Source organism: Arachis stenosperma, chromosome 9, assembly GCF_014773155.1.
Source record: "Arachis stenosperma cultivar V10309 chromosome 9, arast.V10309.gnm1.PFL2, whole genome shotgun sequence".
NCBI classification, from domain to species: domain Eukaryota; kingdom Viridiplantae; phylum Streptophyta; class Magnoliopsida; order Fabales; family Fabaceae; genus Arachis; species Arachis stenosperma.
In genome coordinates this window covers 143,174,167-143,193,129 of record NC_080385.1, presented here as the reverse complement: position 1 = coordinate 143,193,129, position 18,963 = coordinate 143,174,167, and the positions used below count along the sequence as shown (strand labels likewise).

The following is an 18,963-nucleotide window of genomic DNA, read 5'->3' as shown; positions in this document are numbered from 1 at the left end:
TTATGATGTTTGATTTAAGGTTATGCTTTTTGGTTATTATGAGATTTTAAAGTTTGAGTTCTAAAAATGTCACTTTAAATATATAGTTTCAATCTCATTTTAAAAAGTATAAAATTGTAATTAGGTAAAAACGACGGCTAAAAACGCCATTTTAAACAAAAATGGTGTCATTATATCCTGGTAAAAACGGCAGTTAAAAAATGCCATTTTAATCGAAAAGGATGCCATTAAACCCTGGTAAAAACGGCGGTTATAAACGCCATTTTAATCGAAAAGGATGCCATTAAACCCTGGTAAAAACGGCGGTTATAAACGCCATTTTAAACGAGGAGGATGCCATTAAACCCAGGTAAAAACGGCGGTTATAAACGCCATTTTAAACGAGGAAGATGCCATTAAACCCAGGTAAAAACGGCGGTTACAAACCGCCATTTTAAACAACAACAAAACCGTCGTTTTATCTGGTTAAAATGGCGGTTTGCGGTTAAAAACCGCCATTTTAACCGCCAAAAAACCGCCGTATTATCCACTGGTTATTATGGCGGTTTTCAAAAAACCGCCGTAATAACCTGAATGGCGCCCAGAATTCTGGCGTTTCTTGGAAGCGCCGTTTTCGGTAATAATGGCGGTTGTAACCGCCGTAATTACCTTAAAAAACCGCCATTTTAACCCCTTTTTTTTGTAGTGAAAGATACTTGAACAGATATTTGATTGCCAAAGTTTGGCAAGTGTACTCAATATTGATTTGACATCTAAATTTTAGAAGACCAGCATTGTATGGATCTATAAATGAGTTGTCAACCTCAACAGTTTTCTTTGATACAGTTCGCCTATCATGTCTTCTTTGATATCTTGGAAAGCCTACTTTGTTAATAATTGTCCTATCTCTGAATGTTTTGAAAAAAAACTTTAAGCATTTATCATTGATCATGCATTGGCTCTTACTATTTAAATAACTGCATGGACCATGAATTAAATATTTTTTAACAGCAGCATACAATTAGGGATTTTTTCTCTTATCTGAAATCTCTGTCTTAATAACCTTATCTATGTCATCAACAGTTCGTGGCTTTGATTCCGAATACATGAATAAAAGAATATGAGCGTGAGGTAAACTTCTTTTCTGAAATTCTATGGTTAGACAATTTATAAATTTAAAGATATGATATTACTAATAATTTGGACAAAATAAATAAAGATTTATGCAAAAATATAAAGCATATAAAACTAAGCATATTCTAAAAAAATTAGACAAAGTGATTTAAAAAATAGTTGATTCTATAAAAAAATAATTGTTATATGTACAATTAAACTATATAAAAACTAAGTGTGTAGTGCAAATAAGCACGATAAAATAAATTTAAAAAATTATGCTAAATTTAAATAATATAAAATTATATAAGTGTACTATACAATAAGCGTGATGTAATACAAACTATATAAGTGTACTGCAATACACTTAAGATAGTATACTATTCAATGAGTGTACTATATAAGTATTCTATACATAATCGTTTTTTAATACCGATAGTATACTATACAATGAGTGTATTATAAATAATTTAGATAAAGTAATAAAAACTCGTAAGAAGATTAGTTATACTTACGTCCAATAATCTTTGCAAAGAATATTCTATTTTTTAATGCCTTAATTAATTTATCAACCTTCAATTTGAATATTCTACATAAGATGTCTGACCTATCTTCTGCATAGAGTCTTTGGGATGTTACATCTCTTTTTATCTCATTCCATTCTAGATTACATGTCATAGGATAAAGTAACTCGGATATCCAGCATATTTACATATTGCAAAAGCATTCTTGTAATTATTGAACATGTACCTTGGACCATTGGTAAAACTCTTTGAAAATATAATTTTCTGATCAGTGTTAATGGCATTTGTTTCACCACAAACCATACACTCATGCAATTACTTGAACTTGCCTAGTCTCAAGTTTGGTTGTTTCAATCGCAAGTATAAAAGTTGTTTCGACTCAAATAAACTTAAAATATGAATAAAAAAAATTTATAAACTAGACCTAGCATCACTTGAAAAAATTATAAAAATAATCAGCTTACCTTATTATTCATGAGAACCATTGCTATGTAAGTCATCTTGCTTTTGTCAAATTTAGATGGGACTTTCCATAACCTTATAATTTTTGCCTTTATTTTCCAAATTTTTTCATTACATAATCTACCATAGGTAACACTGTTGATAGAATCGTAGCTAGTAGCCATTAGGTATAAAAAATAATAAACAAAAAAAGAACTATCTCTGAGGTACGAATTTTCTAGATGATAAATAATTATAATAATTCACTATTACTCCTTTTATATATATATATATATATATATATATATATATATATATATATATATATATATATATATAGACACACACACACAATTGGGTATGGTAATAATTGGTCAATATTTTTAATAGAGATACTTGTTATAATTAAGTAAAAATTATGTCATTATGTTTTATTAACCTTTATGATTAATTCAATGGAGATACTTGCTTAGTATATATGTTATCTATATTAATTATATACCAATATTTTTAGGAAAGAGATAAAAGAGAAGATATATAAATATATATAATATTATTACTATATAGGAAGTAGATATAAATTGCTATGTTCTTTTTTATTATATTATACAACTTAAAATTATAGTATTATGTTAATATTAATTCTAGGTACTTGTTATAATTATATTAAATTTAATTATGACTCTAAATAAATAAAATAGATAACATTTAATATTATTTTTTTCTTTTTTACATTCAATATTTACTGTAAATATAAAAAGTAAAATAACTAATAAATAAAGATGAGTAGTAGAAAATAAAATATAATAATTAAAATTTAATTTGTTAACTAATTAATTAATCTTGTGTTCATACATCATCATCATCATCATCATCATCATCATCATCATCATCATCATCATCATCATCATCATTAAAGTAGAAGAAAAAGAACTATATAATTTACCAACTATTATTAGAATGAATGAGAATTAAAGCATGAATTATTGTGGATATAACTATCTACTAATAAAATTGTGGATACAACTAATTATTGTAGATATAACTATCTACTAATAAAATTATTACATATGAATAAGAATTAGAACTATATCAATTAATATAATTAGAATGAATAAAAATATCAATGCTATGATTGATAATTAATTTGATAATGCATTAAATATTGATTTGATATAATTATAATGAAAATAATTTTTAAAATAATATAATCATGTATTAAATTTATTTGAGAGGAAAAAAAATTCATGTGTAATCTTCATAAATTACAATAATTTTTTATTTATGTATACGCATATATTAATTTTGTTAAATAATTTTAAATATTTCCTTATTCATACATGCATATATATTAATTATACATAAAAATATTTAAATCACATATATTAATTATTCTTTTGTTATAATTATTTTCTTATATATATATATATATATATATATATATTATTCTACAATCGTGTAATAATTTTTTATGTTTTATATCCATATATAGTCTCTAATTTCGGCCTCATTCATACACAAACTATATACAATTTTTTTAATAGAATAATTTTGATTTTTCATTTTCCTTTCTGTCATGTACCTTTTCTTTTTTCTTTAAATAGTGATATTTTAAGTTTTTTTTAGATTATACTTCTATTAATAATTGCATTACTAATCTGAAATACAAAAAAGAAAAAAAAGTGATACATATACTCAAGGAAGAAAATAAACTTAAAAATCAGAAAAAAAAATTATATTAAAACATTTAAAAATAACATATCCAAGAAAAATAGTCATAATATATAAATTGAGACAACAATTTAAATTTCTCTAAAACTAATTTAATCAAATACTAATATAATATTAAAACTAAATTACTTAAATAATATTTAATTTATTCTAGTCCTTAGACACGTATAGATTAGAGTCATTCTCGTAACGATAACCAACTAAAACAACATCGTAAGTTCAAACATTTAGAATTTGTACAAATTCAAACCATCCCCTTGTTAAATAAGTTTCATCATCCGCTATCTATGCAATGCGACAAGGTGTAGAATTGCCATACCGAGAAACTAAACTGACCCTTATTCCTCTCAATGACATTGCATTGATGAAAAAGGTTGGTAATTTCTGTAAAAAAAATCACAATATGTTATAAAATTATTTTAATAACGAAAAGCTTAAAATAAAAAAATTTAAATATATTACCAAGCGTTGAAATTGTATTTCCGAGTTTGACATGAATTTACCAAAACTGAACTTAAATTGAGGGAATTCAATCTCATTATGTGCTCCACTTTAAAGATTTTTATGCAGACGTAGAAAGTATAGAGGGGACGGAACTTGAACCTGACCTACAAAATTCCGTGGAAACAATTCCTCAATAAAAAATCAAGCTTCTCTCAGGAAAACTAAGTTTACCCATATTCTATTAGGTTGGTCATAATATGTGAGTAGATCCAACAATCATTCGATAAAATAGAGTTTACTGCCCCTTCTTTGATCGCTTACATCCATGTAGTTAGAACGAACTCGAATCAGTGAATACAACTCGATGAGGTATTTCATGGATGTGGTGCATTGTAAACGATTGCGACAAAAAGACAATCGCACTGGAATATTAGATGAAAAGAATAAGTTGGAGTAAGAACAATCATTAAATTATCAAAAAAATAATATAATAGAATGAGTATATAAAAAATACTATAAAAATTATAAATTATACTTTAAAATGATCAACTTCGATGAAAAACGAAGAATACATTCTTATTGTATAAAGTAGTAAAAGAAGAATAATAAATTAAAAAAATGAGTTGAAATCTAGGCTTATGTACTAAAAAAAACACTATATATAGACTTTATCAGAACAAAAATAATTGTGTAAATTAGTTATTATGAAGATACTTTTTTATTATTTACCTTAGTTATACATCATATATTTGTTTTGTTAAAATTATATGATTTTATCATATCATGATTAGGATCATAGTTTTTTTATCATGATTAGAATAACCCGTGTCAATTTTATATTATTATTATTATAAATGGGTCAATATTAAGGTAACAACTTGCCACTAATAAAATTATTACATAATAAATAAGAATTAAAATTGTATCAATATAATTGAAATTAATATGATTAAAATGATTAAAAATATTTTCGATTGATAATTAATTTAATAATGTATTAAATATTAATTTTATATAATTATAATAAAGATATTTTCTTAAATTAATATAATTATGCATTATTTATTAAATACTAATTAAGTAATTATAATATAATTATAATAAAAAATTTTATAAGATACATATAGAAGAGAAAATAGTACATTTATTTTGAAAGGAAAATAAATTTATGAGAAAGTGACACCTCACTTCTATTAGTTGAAAAAAAAAACCCAATTTTAGTATATTAAATAGATAGATAGATAGATTAATTTAAATTCTAACCACTATGCAAATTTTTAGTAAATCTTGATTAGTTCAATATCTATTTAATGAAAGTAAAATCTATTTTTTTTATGATTTTCAATTCTTTTTATGCACCAAAATTTTTTATTTTTGTCATGAAGAAGAAGTAAAGATTTTTTTATATATTTTTCTTTAAATGAGGAATCAAGAAATCAAAATAAAATTGAAATACTTCAAAAGTAAATAAATTTGCCTTAAACATAAAATTTGTTGCCAAGTAAATAAAAGAGAATGTGAAACAAACTTTAAGACTGAATTTAAATTTGTTGGAAGTATAAATTGTATGAATAAAAATGACAAAAATGATAAAAAAATATAAAAGATGTGGAAGGAATCTTTCAAAAAAAAATTTATGACACTCAAAAAGTCGTTGAGATATGAATTTATATGAGTTTTTTTGAAAAAGAATTCTGACCCTTTGATGCTACCAAATCTTCTTAATTTATAGCTTGTCTATTATATTTTATTATTTATTTTATTTTTATTTTATTTTGAAGCTCCTCAATTTATTTCTCACAATGCAAATTTTGTTTTATCAATAATTGAAATATTCATGTTGACATCATCAGTTGCTAGAAGAAGTGATGAACAAGTTGAAATTAAAGATATCAAGTTGGCTTAGCGAAATAGAACTATATTCAGGTTTAAATTGCATACTTTCTTGTTTTTTGAATTTAAGAATCATTTTTTTATAAATATTAAATATGGTTTTCTTAATTTCTTTCAAGCAAACAATTAAATAAAAAAAGAAGTAACTTAATGCTTGTATATGATGACATAACTGGATTTGAATGTTGTATTATTTATTTTTTATACATGCAATTAAAATTAGGGAAAAGCTCTGCATACAAGCCATTATGGCTTGTATGCTTTACAAGTTCATTAAACAATAAAATCAAAATATGCGCTGCTCCACCTACGTTGGTTACACGCGCTATATAACATCCCGCGTATATCTAACTACCAAATTTAAAATATTTGTTTCCTTCTTCGTTGATTACACGTGCTTCCTCTTCTTCTTCCTCTTCCTCTTCCTCTTCTTCTTCTTCTTCTTCTTTCTCTGTGTCTCTTTTTCTTCTCTTCCTCCCTCTTTTTTTTATTGAAATTTCTTCTCCTCTTTTCGTTTTCTCTTTCTCCTTCATCAAAATCACTAGAAAAAACGAAGAAACACTATTCAAGGTACGTTTCTTGCCTTCTCTTTCTCCTTCTTCTTCTTCTTGCTACACGTTCTTCTTCCTCTTCATGTTCTTCTTCTTCATTTACGTGCTTTTCTCTCTGTTTTTTTTTCGTTATTCTCGATTTCTATTATTTTTTGACATTAAGCTCTGAAATCGTTTTTGAAGAAGAAGAAGTAGCAGAAGATGAGGAGGAGAAAGAGAAAGAGTTCTGAATTATGCATGATATTGGGTGTATTTCTTTAAATCCTTTGGGTGTATTTTATGTAATCTCTTGGGTGTAACCGTTTGGGTGTATTTCTGTAATCTCTTTGGGTGTATTTTATGTAATCGTTTGGGTGTCGTTTGGGTGTATTTCTGTAATCTCTTGGGTGTTTTTTATGTAATCGTTTGGGTGTATTTCTATAATGCCTGCCATTTTTTCTGAAATGAAAAATACACCCATAGATATCAGTAAGATACACCCATAGATATGAGTCAGATACACCCATAGATATCAGTCAGATATCACTCAAATACACCCAAATGATTACAGAAATATACCCAAAGGATTACAGAAAATATACCCAAACGGTTACAAGAATTCACCCAAACGATTATAGGAATACACCCAAAGGGTTACAGAAAATACACCCAAAGGATTTAAGAGAATACACCCAAAGGATTTAAGAAAATACATAATTCAGAACTCTTTCTCTTTCTCCTCCTCATCTTCTGCTGCTTCTTCTTCTTCAAAAACGATTTTACCATGAAAAATCGAAAAAAAAAACGAGAAAACAGAGAGAAAAGACAGTAAAAGAAGAAGAAGAAGATGAAAACGAGGAAGAAGAACGTGCAGAAACGAAAGAAAAGGAGAAGAAGAAGAATAAGAGGAAGAAGAATGTGCAGCAAGAAGAAGAAGAATTTCATAAACTATGAAAATCGAAAAAAAAAACGAAGAAGAAGAAAAAGAAGAAGAAGAAGAGGAAGAGGAAGATGAAGAAGAAGAGAAGAAGAAGAAGAAGAAGACGAAGAGGAACCGTTTGAGTGGGGCGCGTGTAGTTACGCTCCATTCAAAATGAGTTAGTGCGCGTGTTAATGAAATTTGGGTTGATAACTTGTAAAACTTGTACGGCCTTTTTACTTGTATGTGTAGCAGGCCCCTTAAAATTATACTAAAAAGAAAGTGTTACTTATAAATCAGAACTGAGATTTGAATTTGAGACATTTTATTGTATTTGAAATTTTTTTGAAATAAAATAAAAAAAATTTAATTTAAAAAAAAAATTCAATCTTTATTTTTTAGAATTTAATTATTTTTGGTTTACAGAATTTTGTTTAAGCTTTGGACAAACTCTAACATTATGGACGAAATTTACGTAACTCCTTGACATACTCTACTATATCCTTTCAATTAAACAGACGTTATAAATAAAAAGATAATACGTTTTATAAATAAAAATGTCATCTATCTCCATCAAATATTTATAGTAATTTTTTTATGTATATTATTGACTATTGATCTATATTGTAGAATTCTTTATACCATTCTTTTAACCATTTTTATTCCTCTTTTTTTACTATGTTCACCTTTATTCTTTCATTTTATAATATATTTAAATATCTATGACACTATAAAAAATATTGATGAGTACAATAAATATTTTGTAACACGCGTAGAAAGTGAAAAAATTTATTATAAATATTCAATGGAAGCATATGATATTTTTATTTATAAAAGGTATTATCTTTTTATTTATAATGTGTGTTTAATTGGACGAGTGTGATAGAATTTGCCGAGAATTTACGCAAACTTCGTCCAAAATGTTAAGATTCCTCCTAAACCTTGGGTGAACTTCTCTAAACTAAAAAAAAATTAGATTCTAACAAATAAAGATGGAATAATTTTTTGGGAATTAAATTTTTTTTATTTCCCTTTAGAAAAAATTTCTATTGTGTTCATTTATTTTTTTTTAGTGCATTTCTTACAACTTAACGTTTTTCTTATCAGGTTATACGAGGAGGAAAAAGAAGTAAAGTAAAAATTAAAATCGAATCTTAAGGATCATCATTGCAAAAATACTTTTTCTTGTTTAATAGCTTTTTCTATTTTTTTTTAAATTATTATTATAGCTTTTTAATAGTTTTTTTCTGTTATTATTAATAGCTTTTTTACTTAATAGCTTGTACTAATAATAAATGGAATATAATTGTATTTCCAGTTAAACAAATATGTTATTTGTTTCCTACTCTTTATGTTATTTTTTTTTCTAACTTTTCTCCTATAAACAATAATATTTTCATTATTGGTATTACTATTATTAATTTATTATATTATTTGTCGAAATAGTTTAAAAAAATTTTTATTTATACACTAAAAAAGTAATTATTATATTTTTAACTTTGAAAACTGACAAATTAGTGCTTTAATGAAAATTACCATGTTTTTATATAAAAATTTAAACGAATTCAATAAGACTTCTGAAAATTTAACAAAGTTATAATATTTTTTATTTTAACGCAAAATAGTTACTGATCTAACGGGCATAATGGACTTAGCCACCGAGAGATATTATCATTATTGAAAGAAAATAATATAAATAGAACTTGATTTTTTTTTATCTATGCACCAATGTGAAATCATTTTACACGACTCCAATTATATATTACTATCTATAAATGGTCATTTAAAAGCAATGTAATAAGTCTTACTTTCTATGAAGGATTGACTGGATATTATTCTTTTTCTTGATCAATTTTTTTACATTATATGCTTATAATAATAATGAGGTTAAGACTTAAAGAATATGAAAGAAACATCTAATGCATTTAGCATTTAAGAAGCAAAATTTATTTTTGCATGTCATTAACACCGCTCACAAAAAATGAGTTAGCATGAATCACTAGTGTTAGTACTTAGTATGATATCTAAAGCTGATTTTTTTTTTTCTCTTTTTCTTTTTCTACTTCTATTTCTATGGCTTAAACAATGTTACAAAAACGCTCAAATATGAATAAAACTGAAAAGGAAAATATTTGATCTCTCATGCATTGTCTCTTCTTCCATAGAAAAATTTACAGGCCCACAACAGTTCAAAATTTAAAAATTTAGATACTGGAGTAAAAACATCAAGCATGCTGATATGGTTATTTTAAAACATACATTATTTTGTTTCTCTCTTTCTTCTTTGTGTGAGAACCTAATCCTTGTCCTTGATAACACATATCTGGCTTTTAACAATCCGATTAATCAGGATCCTAGGTTCTAGTGGGACTAATATCTCCAGATCCTATTTACATTTTCGGATTTTATGCTGCCATGATGGACCTTTTTCTTCCCTACAGGATCAATTGTACCATTAGAATCAGGCTCCTTGGATTTTCTTGTGTTTAGAGGATTATCAGCATCTTCATGTGATTTAGCTTTACAGTTACAGTGTGCATGTCTATTTTGCGGTGGGGTACCATTCTTCAAAGGAGAACTACTTCCATTGCTAGTTTCGTTTCTGCTCCCGAACAACCTGTCATTATCTGAACACAACAATGAACAAGGATTTGAAGTCAGAATTCTGAGATGTCTCATATATCCAAATAAAGAATCTATAACCAGCTGATATCATAATATCGGTACTTAATACTTTCCAATATATGTTAAAACGGTTATTGAAAACTTCTCCTCCATCTGCCAAGCGTGGAAGTTCTTTACTTTTTTAAGGATATTGTAGGTTCTTACAAGAGAGATGAATCATCAATCATGATAAAAGTATCTTACGAGGCTGAAATGCTTTGGTTTCAAATTTCTTCAAATAGACTCCAGAACCACATAAAAATTTCCATTCAAACAACACATTTGCATCTTTCTAAGAATTCTAGACAAAACTTAATGCAATAATTGGCAGCCACATGCATCCTTTTTTTTCCTAATTGAATGTATTTAAAGGTGGGATGTCACAAAAGGCTTCATATAGATGTTGAGAATTACTGAATTAGTGATTAGTAATAAAGCAATAATGGTCAGCTACAAGCACCTATACTATTGCAGGTAAATTTTTTTCCAAATGGAATAATTTAAGGTGGTATGCCAGAATAGGCTTCATTGGAGTTGTTGAGAGTTTAGTTATCAGATTAATTGAATAGAACAACTAACACACAATGGCACTACCAAATTCTACTTTGAGCACACTCCAAAATCCATTTCCTAATGCCATGAAAGTACTTTATGACTTGCATTATCTATAACAGATCTCGTAAAAATCTTAAAAAGCCATGTTCCAAACATGTATCAGAAATTACTTCGCTCAGCTTCAATGACCAATCAAAAGAACCCCAATGCATTCATCTCTTCATTAACTGAATGGTAAAGATGATGAAAAGTCATGAGACTTACAAGGACTAGAGATGACAGCACGAGGGCGATGAACTCGACAGGCCCTAGTATTTATTTTGTTCTCATCAATACTGTCGTCCTTCTCAGGTCCTGTTGATCCCGAATCCGAAGATAAACTGCAGTCTTGAAAAGCTTCATTTATCTGTACTCGTGGAGAAGACACCGGTGGCACATAGCACTTTGGTGCGTTAACCATCGATGATGGCTTGGAGACATTTTTCTTTCGAACTACTATAAAACCAGACAAAGATGATTGTATATTAGAAGAATGGAACAGACAAGACCCTACCCTATATCAGTTTCACTAAATGCTTCACTAACTGCAGAGTGCAGACCAAATTTTACACACAACAAATGAGATAAAATAATAATGTCAACATTCCATATATAATTCTTCAAACATAAAAATGATAGGGAATAGCTAAAACCACCAAAATTGAACAGGAAAAAAAAAAGAATCTTAAGTCATCCATGTGATTCCATGATTCATTGCTTGGAACATTTTTCCCCTCCCTTTGAAGTAAATAGTGTCTTTGACCCAACTGAAAAACCATAGTCAAATTGCAAGTGCAAATTCATATGAATAGGCCAATTTGTTTGATCAGGGATAACAGCATCCTCCAAGCTAAATTAGAAGATGGCAAATTCTGTTTTGTGCATGATTTGCGGATCACAAACATAGAGACCTCCCATCCTAGGTCATATCTATTCAGCCCCGTTTGGTAGCTATCTCAGGGCACAAATACAGAGACATAAACTTGCTTGAAGAAAGAGACAGATATACAGAAACAAACAAAACATCCATATTCTTGGACAAGATTTGCAGAATTTGATGTCATCCAAAAACTGGGGATAGTGAGAACAAAGACAGAGTCACAAATTTTCTGTCCATTCTCTGTCTCCATTCTCTTGGTCTCCCCATAGAAGTTTGTGAACAATTCAATATATTTAAAAGAAGGTGGGTACTCATGTATCTTCATGTTGAAAATGATAATCCAGATGCTGACGCATCATCTAACCCTTGTTAGCCATTATCTTCGCATCAAAGAATCAGCTCCTAGAAGTTGGAAGTAGTTACCACTCGACTTAGAACTTTCGTATACAGTTTAAAAATCCTCCCAAAAAATTAAAGAAGCAAATTAAAAGAAGTTTATGAACAATTCAATCTATTTAAAAGAAGGTTGTTGTTACTCATATGTCTTCATGTTGAAAATGATAATTTAGATGTTGACGCATATTATGCTAAGCAATCAAACATACCAAATCATCCAACTGTTCTTAGCTATCATCTTCACATCAAAGAATTAGTTCCTAGAAGTTGGAAGCAGTAATCAATCACTTAAGATTAAAAACCCTCCCAAAAACTTAAAGAAACAAATTAAAAGAACAGAAATTACAAGCAGGTGCAAGGAATTAAAATAACCTGAAGCAGAAGGAGAAGGAGGACAAGTAGAAGCAGGAGAAGCATAACAAGAAGCATAAGGAGAAGGAGAAGACGGAGGTCGCAAGCATGAAGGAATGAAAACCTTCAACCTAGGGTTCCGTGCATCACCATCATCATCCTCCTCCTCGTTTTTATGAACTTGGTGCCTCACTTTCACCCTCGGATACACTGCATAGTAAGTATAAAATTAATTTCCAAACACAAAAAAAAAAAAGAAAAACCGAAACATCAATCTCAGACAAACATATGAACAAAACCATAAAAAGAAAAAATGATGGTGATGATGAGGAATACGCACTTGTTTTGTTCGTTGGAGAGTTCATCGTTTGCTGATGATTAAACAGAGAAGGGGTGAAGAACGGTGATCATAACTGCTACGGAAGCAAAGCATGCGTGTTTGATTCAGAAAAAAAAAAAAAAGAAAAGAAAGAGGAATAATAATAAAATAATTGAATTGAATGAATGAATGAATGAATGAAATGTGGGGTTTTGGAGAGAGTCGGCCTCCGATCAAGTGATTCCGAGGAGGTGGTGGGGGTGGGGTCCAGTCAGTGTGACACCAAGTTCCATTTGGAATTTGGCATCGTTTGACCTTTGGCCATCCAATTTGGAAAGGGGGTCCGGTCAACGTTGCTTTCCCACCGCCATGGATGCTGCAATCTCCTACGACAGGCGGGGGATTGCCGTTGTGATTTGGGATCTCTCCAAAGTCCATTTTCCAATTGGGTATAATAATCTCACTTTATTCACTCAATCTCACGCCTGCCTTGCACCTGCTATTTTCAACCAATTATAAATGTTCATAAAATATTAAAATTATTGTCAGAAGCTAATTATAATATTTAGTTATAGTTATAGTTATATTTTATTATTTTTTAATTAATTTATTATATTAGTGTTTATATTTGGCCTAACGCTAAGATTCAGGTCCAAACTATAGATCTAACCACAAGGTTGGACTCCTCAGAACACCGACCTTCTCTTTAGAAGTCGGTTCTCCCCACGACTTGCTCTAAAGAAGTCGGGAGCAAAGATTAGCTGGCAGATAATAACTGCCCCTGAAATCTCTTAACCCACTTCCAGGAGTCATATCGTAACCTCCCTAAGATAAAGGGACGGTTATCCACCCTAAAAGGTGGATCTACTCTAACGGTGGTTATTGGTTCACCACTATAAATACACTGACACCCCTCAGATATCTCTAAGTCCCAATACTCTCTAGACCTGCTCACACCCTTGCTAACTTAGGCATCGGAGTGTCTTTGCAGGTACCACCCCCCATTCTCTCACACTCACAAGTCGAAAGGAGTCTCTAAAGGCGCAAACCCGCTCAAAGGCTTCCTCCCTCATACGATTGGGCCAACCCAACGAGTTCAGCCCATTAACCTCCGGTTACCCAACGTAATATTGGCGCCGTTGCCGGAGACCCGAGGGATCAACCAATAATGGCGGACAACTCACCAGAAGATGGTTATACAGCGTCTGATTCCGAGCAAGAAAATCCAAATATCGGAAACAATGACGCAGACCTGACCCTTCATCAAGGAACCAGCGACCAGCATAGAGAAGGCACCTCTGGGCTCAAAAACCCAAAGGTAAACTCCTCGGAAGGACGAGAATCCGGAAAGGAAGGGCCACCCCATGCAACCGAACTAATAGGGCTGGTCCACGACCACCAAGGTCGCCTGGAGCAACTAGAACAGGAACTAGAACGACAACGAGAGGCAGAGCGAAACCTCAGGGAGGAAATAGAACGATGAAAAGAGTTGGAAGAAAAACTCTTAAAACTTGAATCCTCCCTCAAAAGCCGGAACTCCCGCAGCGACCGAGAAGAGTTTCCCCTAGGAAGAGAGGACCCGTTCAGTGAGGACATAATGAGGGCGAAAGTTCCAAGAAACTTCAAAAGCCCTGATATGAACCTCTATGACGGAACCACAGACCCGAAGCATCACTTAAGCAATTTCAAAAGTCGGATGTATCTGGCTGATGCTTCTGATGCAACTCGCTGCAAGGCTTTTTCGACCACCCTGTCGAAAGCGGCGATGAAGTGGTTTGATAGCCTCCCTCCAAGGTTGGTTACCAGCTTTGAGGACCTCTCAAGAAAATTCCTAATGCGATTCTCCATCCAGAAGGATAAAGTAAAACACGCACCGAGCCTCCTGGGAGTTAAACAGGAGGTCGGGAAACCTCTGCGTGATTACATGGAAAGGTTCAACAAAATATGTTTGGAAATTCAAGACCTGCCCACAGAGGCAGTTATCATGGGATTAGTAAATGAACTTAGAGAGGGCCCCTTCTCTCAGTCCATATCAAAAAGGCACCCGACCTCTTTGAGCGATGTACAAGAGAGAGCAGAAAAGTACATCAACATGGAGGAAAATACCAAACTACGGGAGCCCAGCTGGCGATTGGGGTCCCCTCACTCAGCAAAAGAAAAAGAAAGGGAGCCTAAGAAAAAAGAGGAGGTCGGCCCCGACAGGCCTAGGAGATATCACTCCTACACTCCTCTAAAAGTCTCTCTAGTAGACGTATACAGAGAAATTTTCAACACTGAAAGATTGCCGCCTCCCAGACCCATCAAAAATAAAAAGGGGGAGTCGCGGTGACTACTGCGAGTACCATAAGATGTATGGCCACTCAACAAATGATTTCTACGACCTCAAAAATGTGATAGAAAGGTTGGCCAGGGAAGGCCGACTTGATAGATATCTCACGGATAGGTCGGACAATCATGGAAAAATAGAGCGAGATGATGAAGACAGAAGAGACCCGCCGCCACAAACCGCTGAGAGACACATACATACAATATCTGGAGGATTCGCAGGAGGGGGGTTCACTAAATCATCTCGCAAAAGACACCTGAAGCGAGTTTATCAAGTTGGAAACGAATCTCCCGATCTTCCAACCATCTCGTTCACCAAAGAGGACGGACAGGGGATCATCCCTGGGCATGACAACCCGATGGTAATAACCATGATCTTGGCAAATGCCAACCTCCACAGGACCTTGGTGGATCAATGGAGTTCGGCAGATATACTTTTTAAATCCGTATTCGATAAGTTAGGGTTAGATGAAAGGTAGCTAAAAGCTTACCCGGACACCCTATATGGATTAGGAGACATGCCAATTAAGCCATTGGGATACCTCCCCCTTCACACGACCTTCGGAAAGGGAGAAAATTCCAAAACTCTGAGCATTGAATTCATCGTCATTGATGTCGGATCGGCGTATAACGCCTTAATCGGCAGGACTATGTTAAATTGGCTCGGAGCAGTGGTGTCAACCCCTCACCTTTGCATGAAATTTCTAATACCTAAGGGAATAGCAACGGTACGAGGAGACCAAAAATTGGCAAGAAAATGCTACAATGAAAGCTTAAACCTCCGAGGAAAAATCGAAGAGCTGCGACCACAACTGAGTGGAAAAATCGAAGAGGTTCAAATCGGAAAAGAGGAAGAAAAAAGAACCAACATAGGGGCCAGCCTAGACAAAGGTCTGAAACAAAGGCTAATAAAGCTCCTACAACAAAATTCCGACCTCTTCGCTTGGAAAGCTTCCGACATGCCAGGGATAGACCCTCGGCTCATGTCCCACAAGCTTTTGGTACACCCCGGATCACGACCCGTACAGCAGCGCAAGCGTAAGCTCGGTGCAGAATGAGCTCAGGTGGTGGAAGAGCAAGTACAAACCCCCTTGGAAGCCAACTTCATTCAAGAGGTCAAATACTCAGCATGGGTAGCAAATGTAGTGCTAGTTAAAAAGCAAAACGGCAAGTGGAGGATGTGCATCGAGTATACCGACCTGAATAAAGCATGCCCCAAAGACCCGTATCCACTTTCCAGTACTGACACCCTAGTAGATACAAGCTCAGGGTATCAATACTTGTCGTTTATGGATGCTTACTCGGGATACAACCAAATCCCGATGTACCAGCCAGATGAGGAAAAAACTTCATTCATCACACCTAGAGCAAACTACTGCTATGTGGTGATGCCATTTGGGTTAAAAAATGCCGGGGCCACATATCAAAGGTTGATGAATAAAGTGTTCGCCCCCACCTTGGGAACTTAATGGAGGTCTATGTAAATGATATGCTGGTAAAAACTAAGGAAGAAACCGACCTCCTGATAGACCTCTCGCAAGTTTTAGACACCGTAAGGTCGCATGGGATGAAACTAAATCCCACAAAATGCACTTTCGCGGTGGAGGCGGGAAAGTTTCTAGGATTTATGCTTACACAAAGGGGAATCGAAGCAAACCCTGATAAGTGTAAAGCTATATTGGAAATGAAAAGCCCGACTTGTCTGAAAGAGGTCCAACAATTAAATGGAAGGCTTGCCGCCCTTTCCAGGTTCCTGGCGGGATCAGCACTAAGATCCCTTCCATTATTTTCCTTATTAAGGAAAGGATGCCAGTTCGAATGGACTTCGGAGTGCGAAGAAGCTTTTCGGGAGTTCAAAAAGTTCTTGAGCCAGCCTCCAATCCTGACCCGACCCATAGTCAGGGAAGAGTTCGTTCTATACCTGTCAGTAGCAGACAAAGCTATAGCATCAGCTCTAATACGGGAAGATGAAGTCGGGCAGCATCCTGTGTACTTCACCAGCAAAGTTCTACAGGGCCCAGAACTAAAGTATCAAAAACTTGAAAAGTTTGCATACTCCTTAGTAGTGGCCTCACGCCGATTACGGCCGTATTTCCAAGCACGCACGATAAAAGTCCGAACGAACCAGCCCATAAAGCAGGTCCTTCAGAAGACAGACATTGCGGGGAGAATGGTTCAATGGGCAATAGAACTCTCCGAGTTCGACTTGAAATACGAAGCCCGAACGGTAATAAAAGCTCAATGCCTCACCGACTTCCTAGCGGAATACGCGGGAGACCAAGAGGAGAAATCCACTACATGGGAGTTATATGTAGATGGGTCCTCCAATAAAGCTGGAAGCGGGGCAGGCATAATATTGGTCAGCGAAGGGGAAACGCAAATTGAAGTTTCCCTCAGGTTTGAGTTCCCAGCTTCCAACAATCAGGCAGAATATGAAGCCTTGATTACAGGGTTAAAGCTGACAGAAGAAGTCGGTGAGACCAAAGTAATGATATTCAGCGACTCTCAGGTGGTGACCTCCCAAATAAACGGAGTGTATCAGGCCAAAGATCCCAACATGAAAAAATACTTGGACAAAACCTTGGAACACCTTAGGCACTTTGAAGAGACCGAGGTAAAGCATATAACTCGAGACCTCAACATCAGGGCAGATGCCCTCTCCAAGCTAGCAAGTACCAAACCAGGAGGGAACAACAGAAGCATGATCCAAGAAACTCTCCCTGAACCCTCCGTGGACAAAACAGAGGTTGCTCAAGATGTCTTTGAAATCACCAGGTTAGACCTCGGATGGATGAAGCCCTTAGTCGATTACCTGAAATTCGACATCCTCCCCAAAGAGGAAAAAGAGGCCAAGAAAATCCAGAGGGAAGCATAAAACTACACGATGGTGAAAAATATTCTCTATAAAAGGGGGATATCAACACCACTACTAAAGTGCGTCCCGACCTCAAAAACAACTGAGGTGCTAGAGGAGGTACACAATGGAATCTACGGGAACCATCTTGGAGCAAGGTCGTTAGCTAGAAAAATAATCCGAGCTGGATTCTATTATCCGACCTTACAAAAAGACTCCACGGAATTTGTGAAAAGGTGCCAGCCATGCCAAATGCATGCAAACTTCCATGTAGCCCCTCCTGAGGAACTCATTAGTATAACTTCTCCATGGCCTTTTGTAAAATGGGGATTGGACTTGCTAGGACCATTCCCACAAGCGTCGGGGCAAGTAAAATATCTAATAGTAGGAGTGGATTACTTCACAAAGTGGATAGAAGCAGAACCATTGGCCACCATCACCGCTCAGAGAAGTCGGAAGTTCCTCTACAAGAACATTATCACCAGATATGGGATACCCCACTCTATCACCACTGATAGTGGTACTCAATTCACCGACTCAACCTTCAAAAGCCTGGTAGCCAGTATGAAAATCAAACATCAATTCACATCGGTGGAACATCCACAAGCAAATGGACAAGCCGAGGCTGCAAACAAAGTCATATTGGCAGGGTTGAAGAAAAGGTTGCAGGATGCAAAAAAAGCATGGGCCGAGGAACTCCCACAAGTACTTTGGGCTTATCGGACCACACCTCAGTCTGCCACAGGAGAAACACCCTTTCGACTTGCTTATGGCATAGAAGCCATGATACCGGCTGAAACCAACGAGCAAAGCCCAAGGGTGAACTTCTACGACAAGGTTGGAAACATAAAGGGGCACAAAGAAGAACTTAAACTTCTCCCTGAAGTCCGCAAACGAGCCTATATTAGAGAAGCAGCATTGAAGCAAAGGATGACGAACAGATACAACCAGAAAGTCATTCGAAGGAGCTTCGCCTCAGACTACTTGGTCTTAATTAGAAATGACA

At 33.6% G+C, this 18,963-nt stretch overlaps 1 protein-coding gene across 1 annotated transcript; it reads right to left on the bottom strand.

The window, feature by feature from the left end:
• Positions 1-9,681: 9,681 nt before the first annotated feature.
• Positions 9,682-13,259, bottom strand: LOC130951668 (uncharacterized). Its single transcript, XM_057880366.1, has 4 exons — positions 12,800-13,259; positions 12,481-12,669; positions 11,058-11,288; positions 9,682-10,201 (listed from the first exon to the last, which is right to left on the bottom strand). Exons 1-4 carry the CDS (start codon positions 12,822-12,824, stop codon positions 9,945-9,947), a joined length of 702 nt encoding a protein of 233 aa, XP_057736349.1. The 5' UTR covers positions 12,825-13,259; the 3' UTR covers positions 9,682-9,944.
• Positions 13,260-18,963: the final 5,704 nt, after the last annotated feature.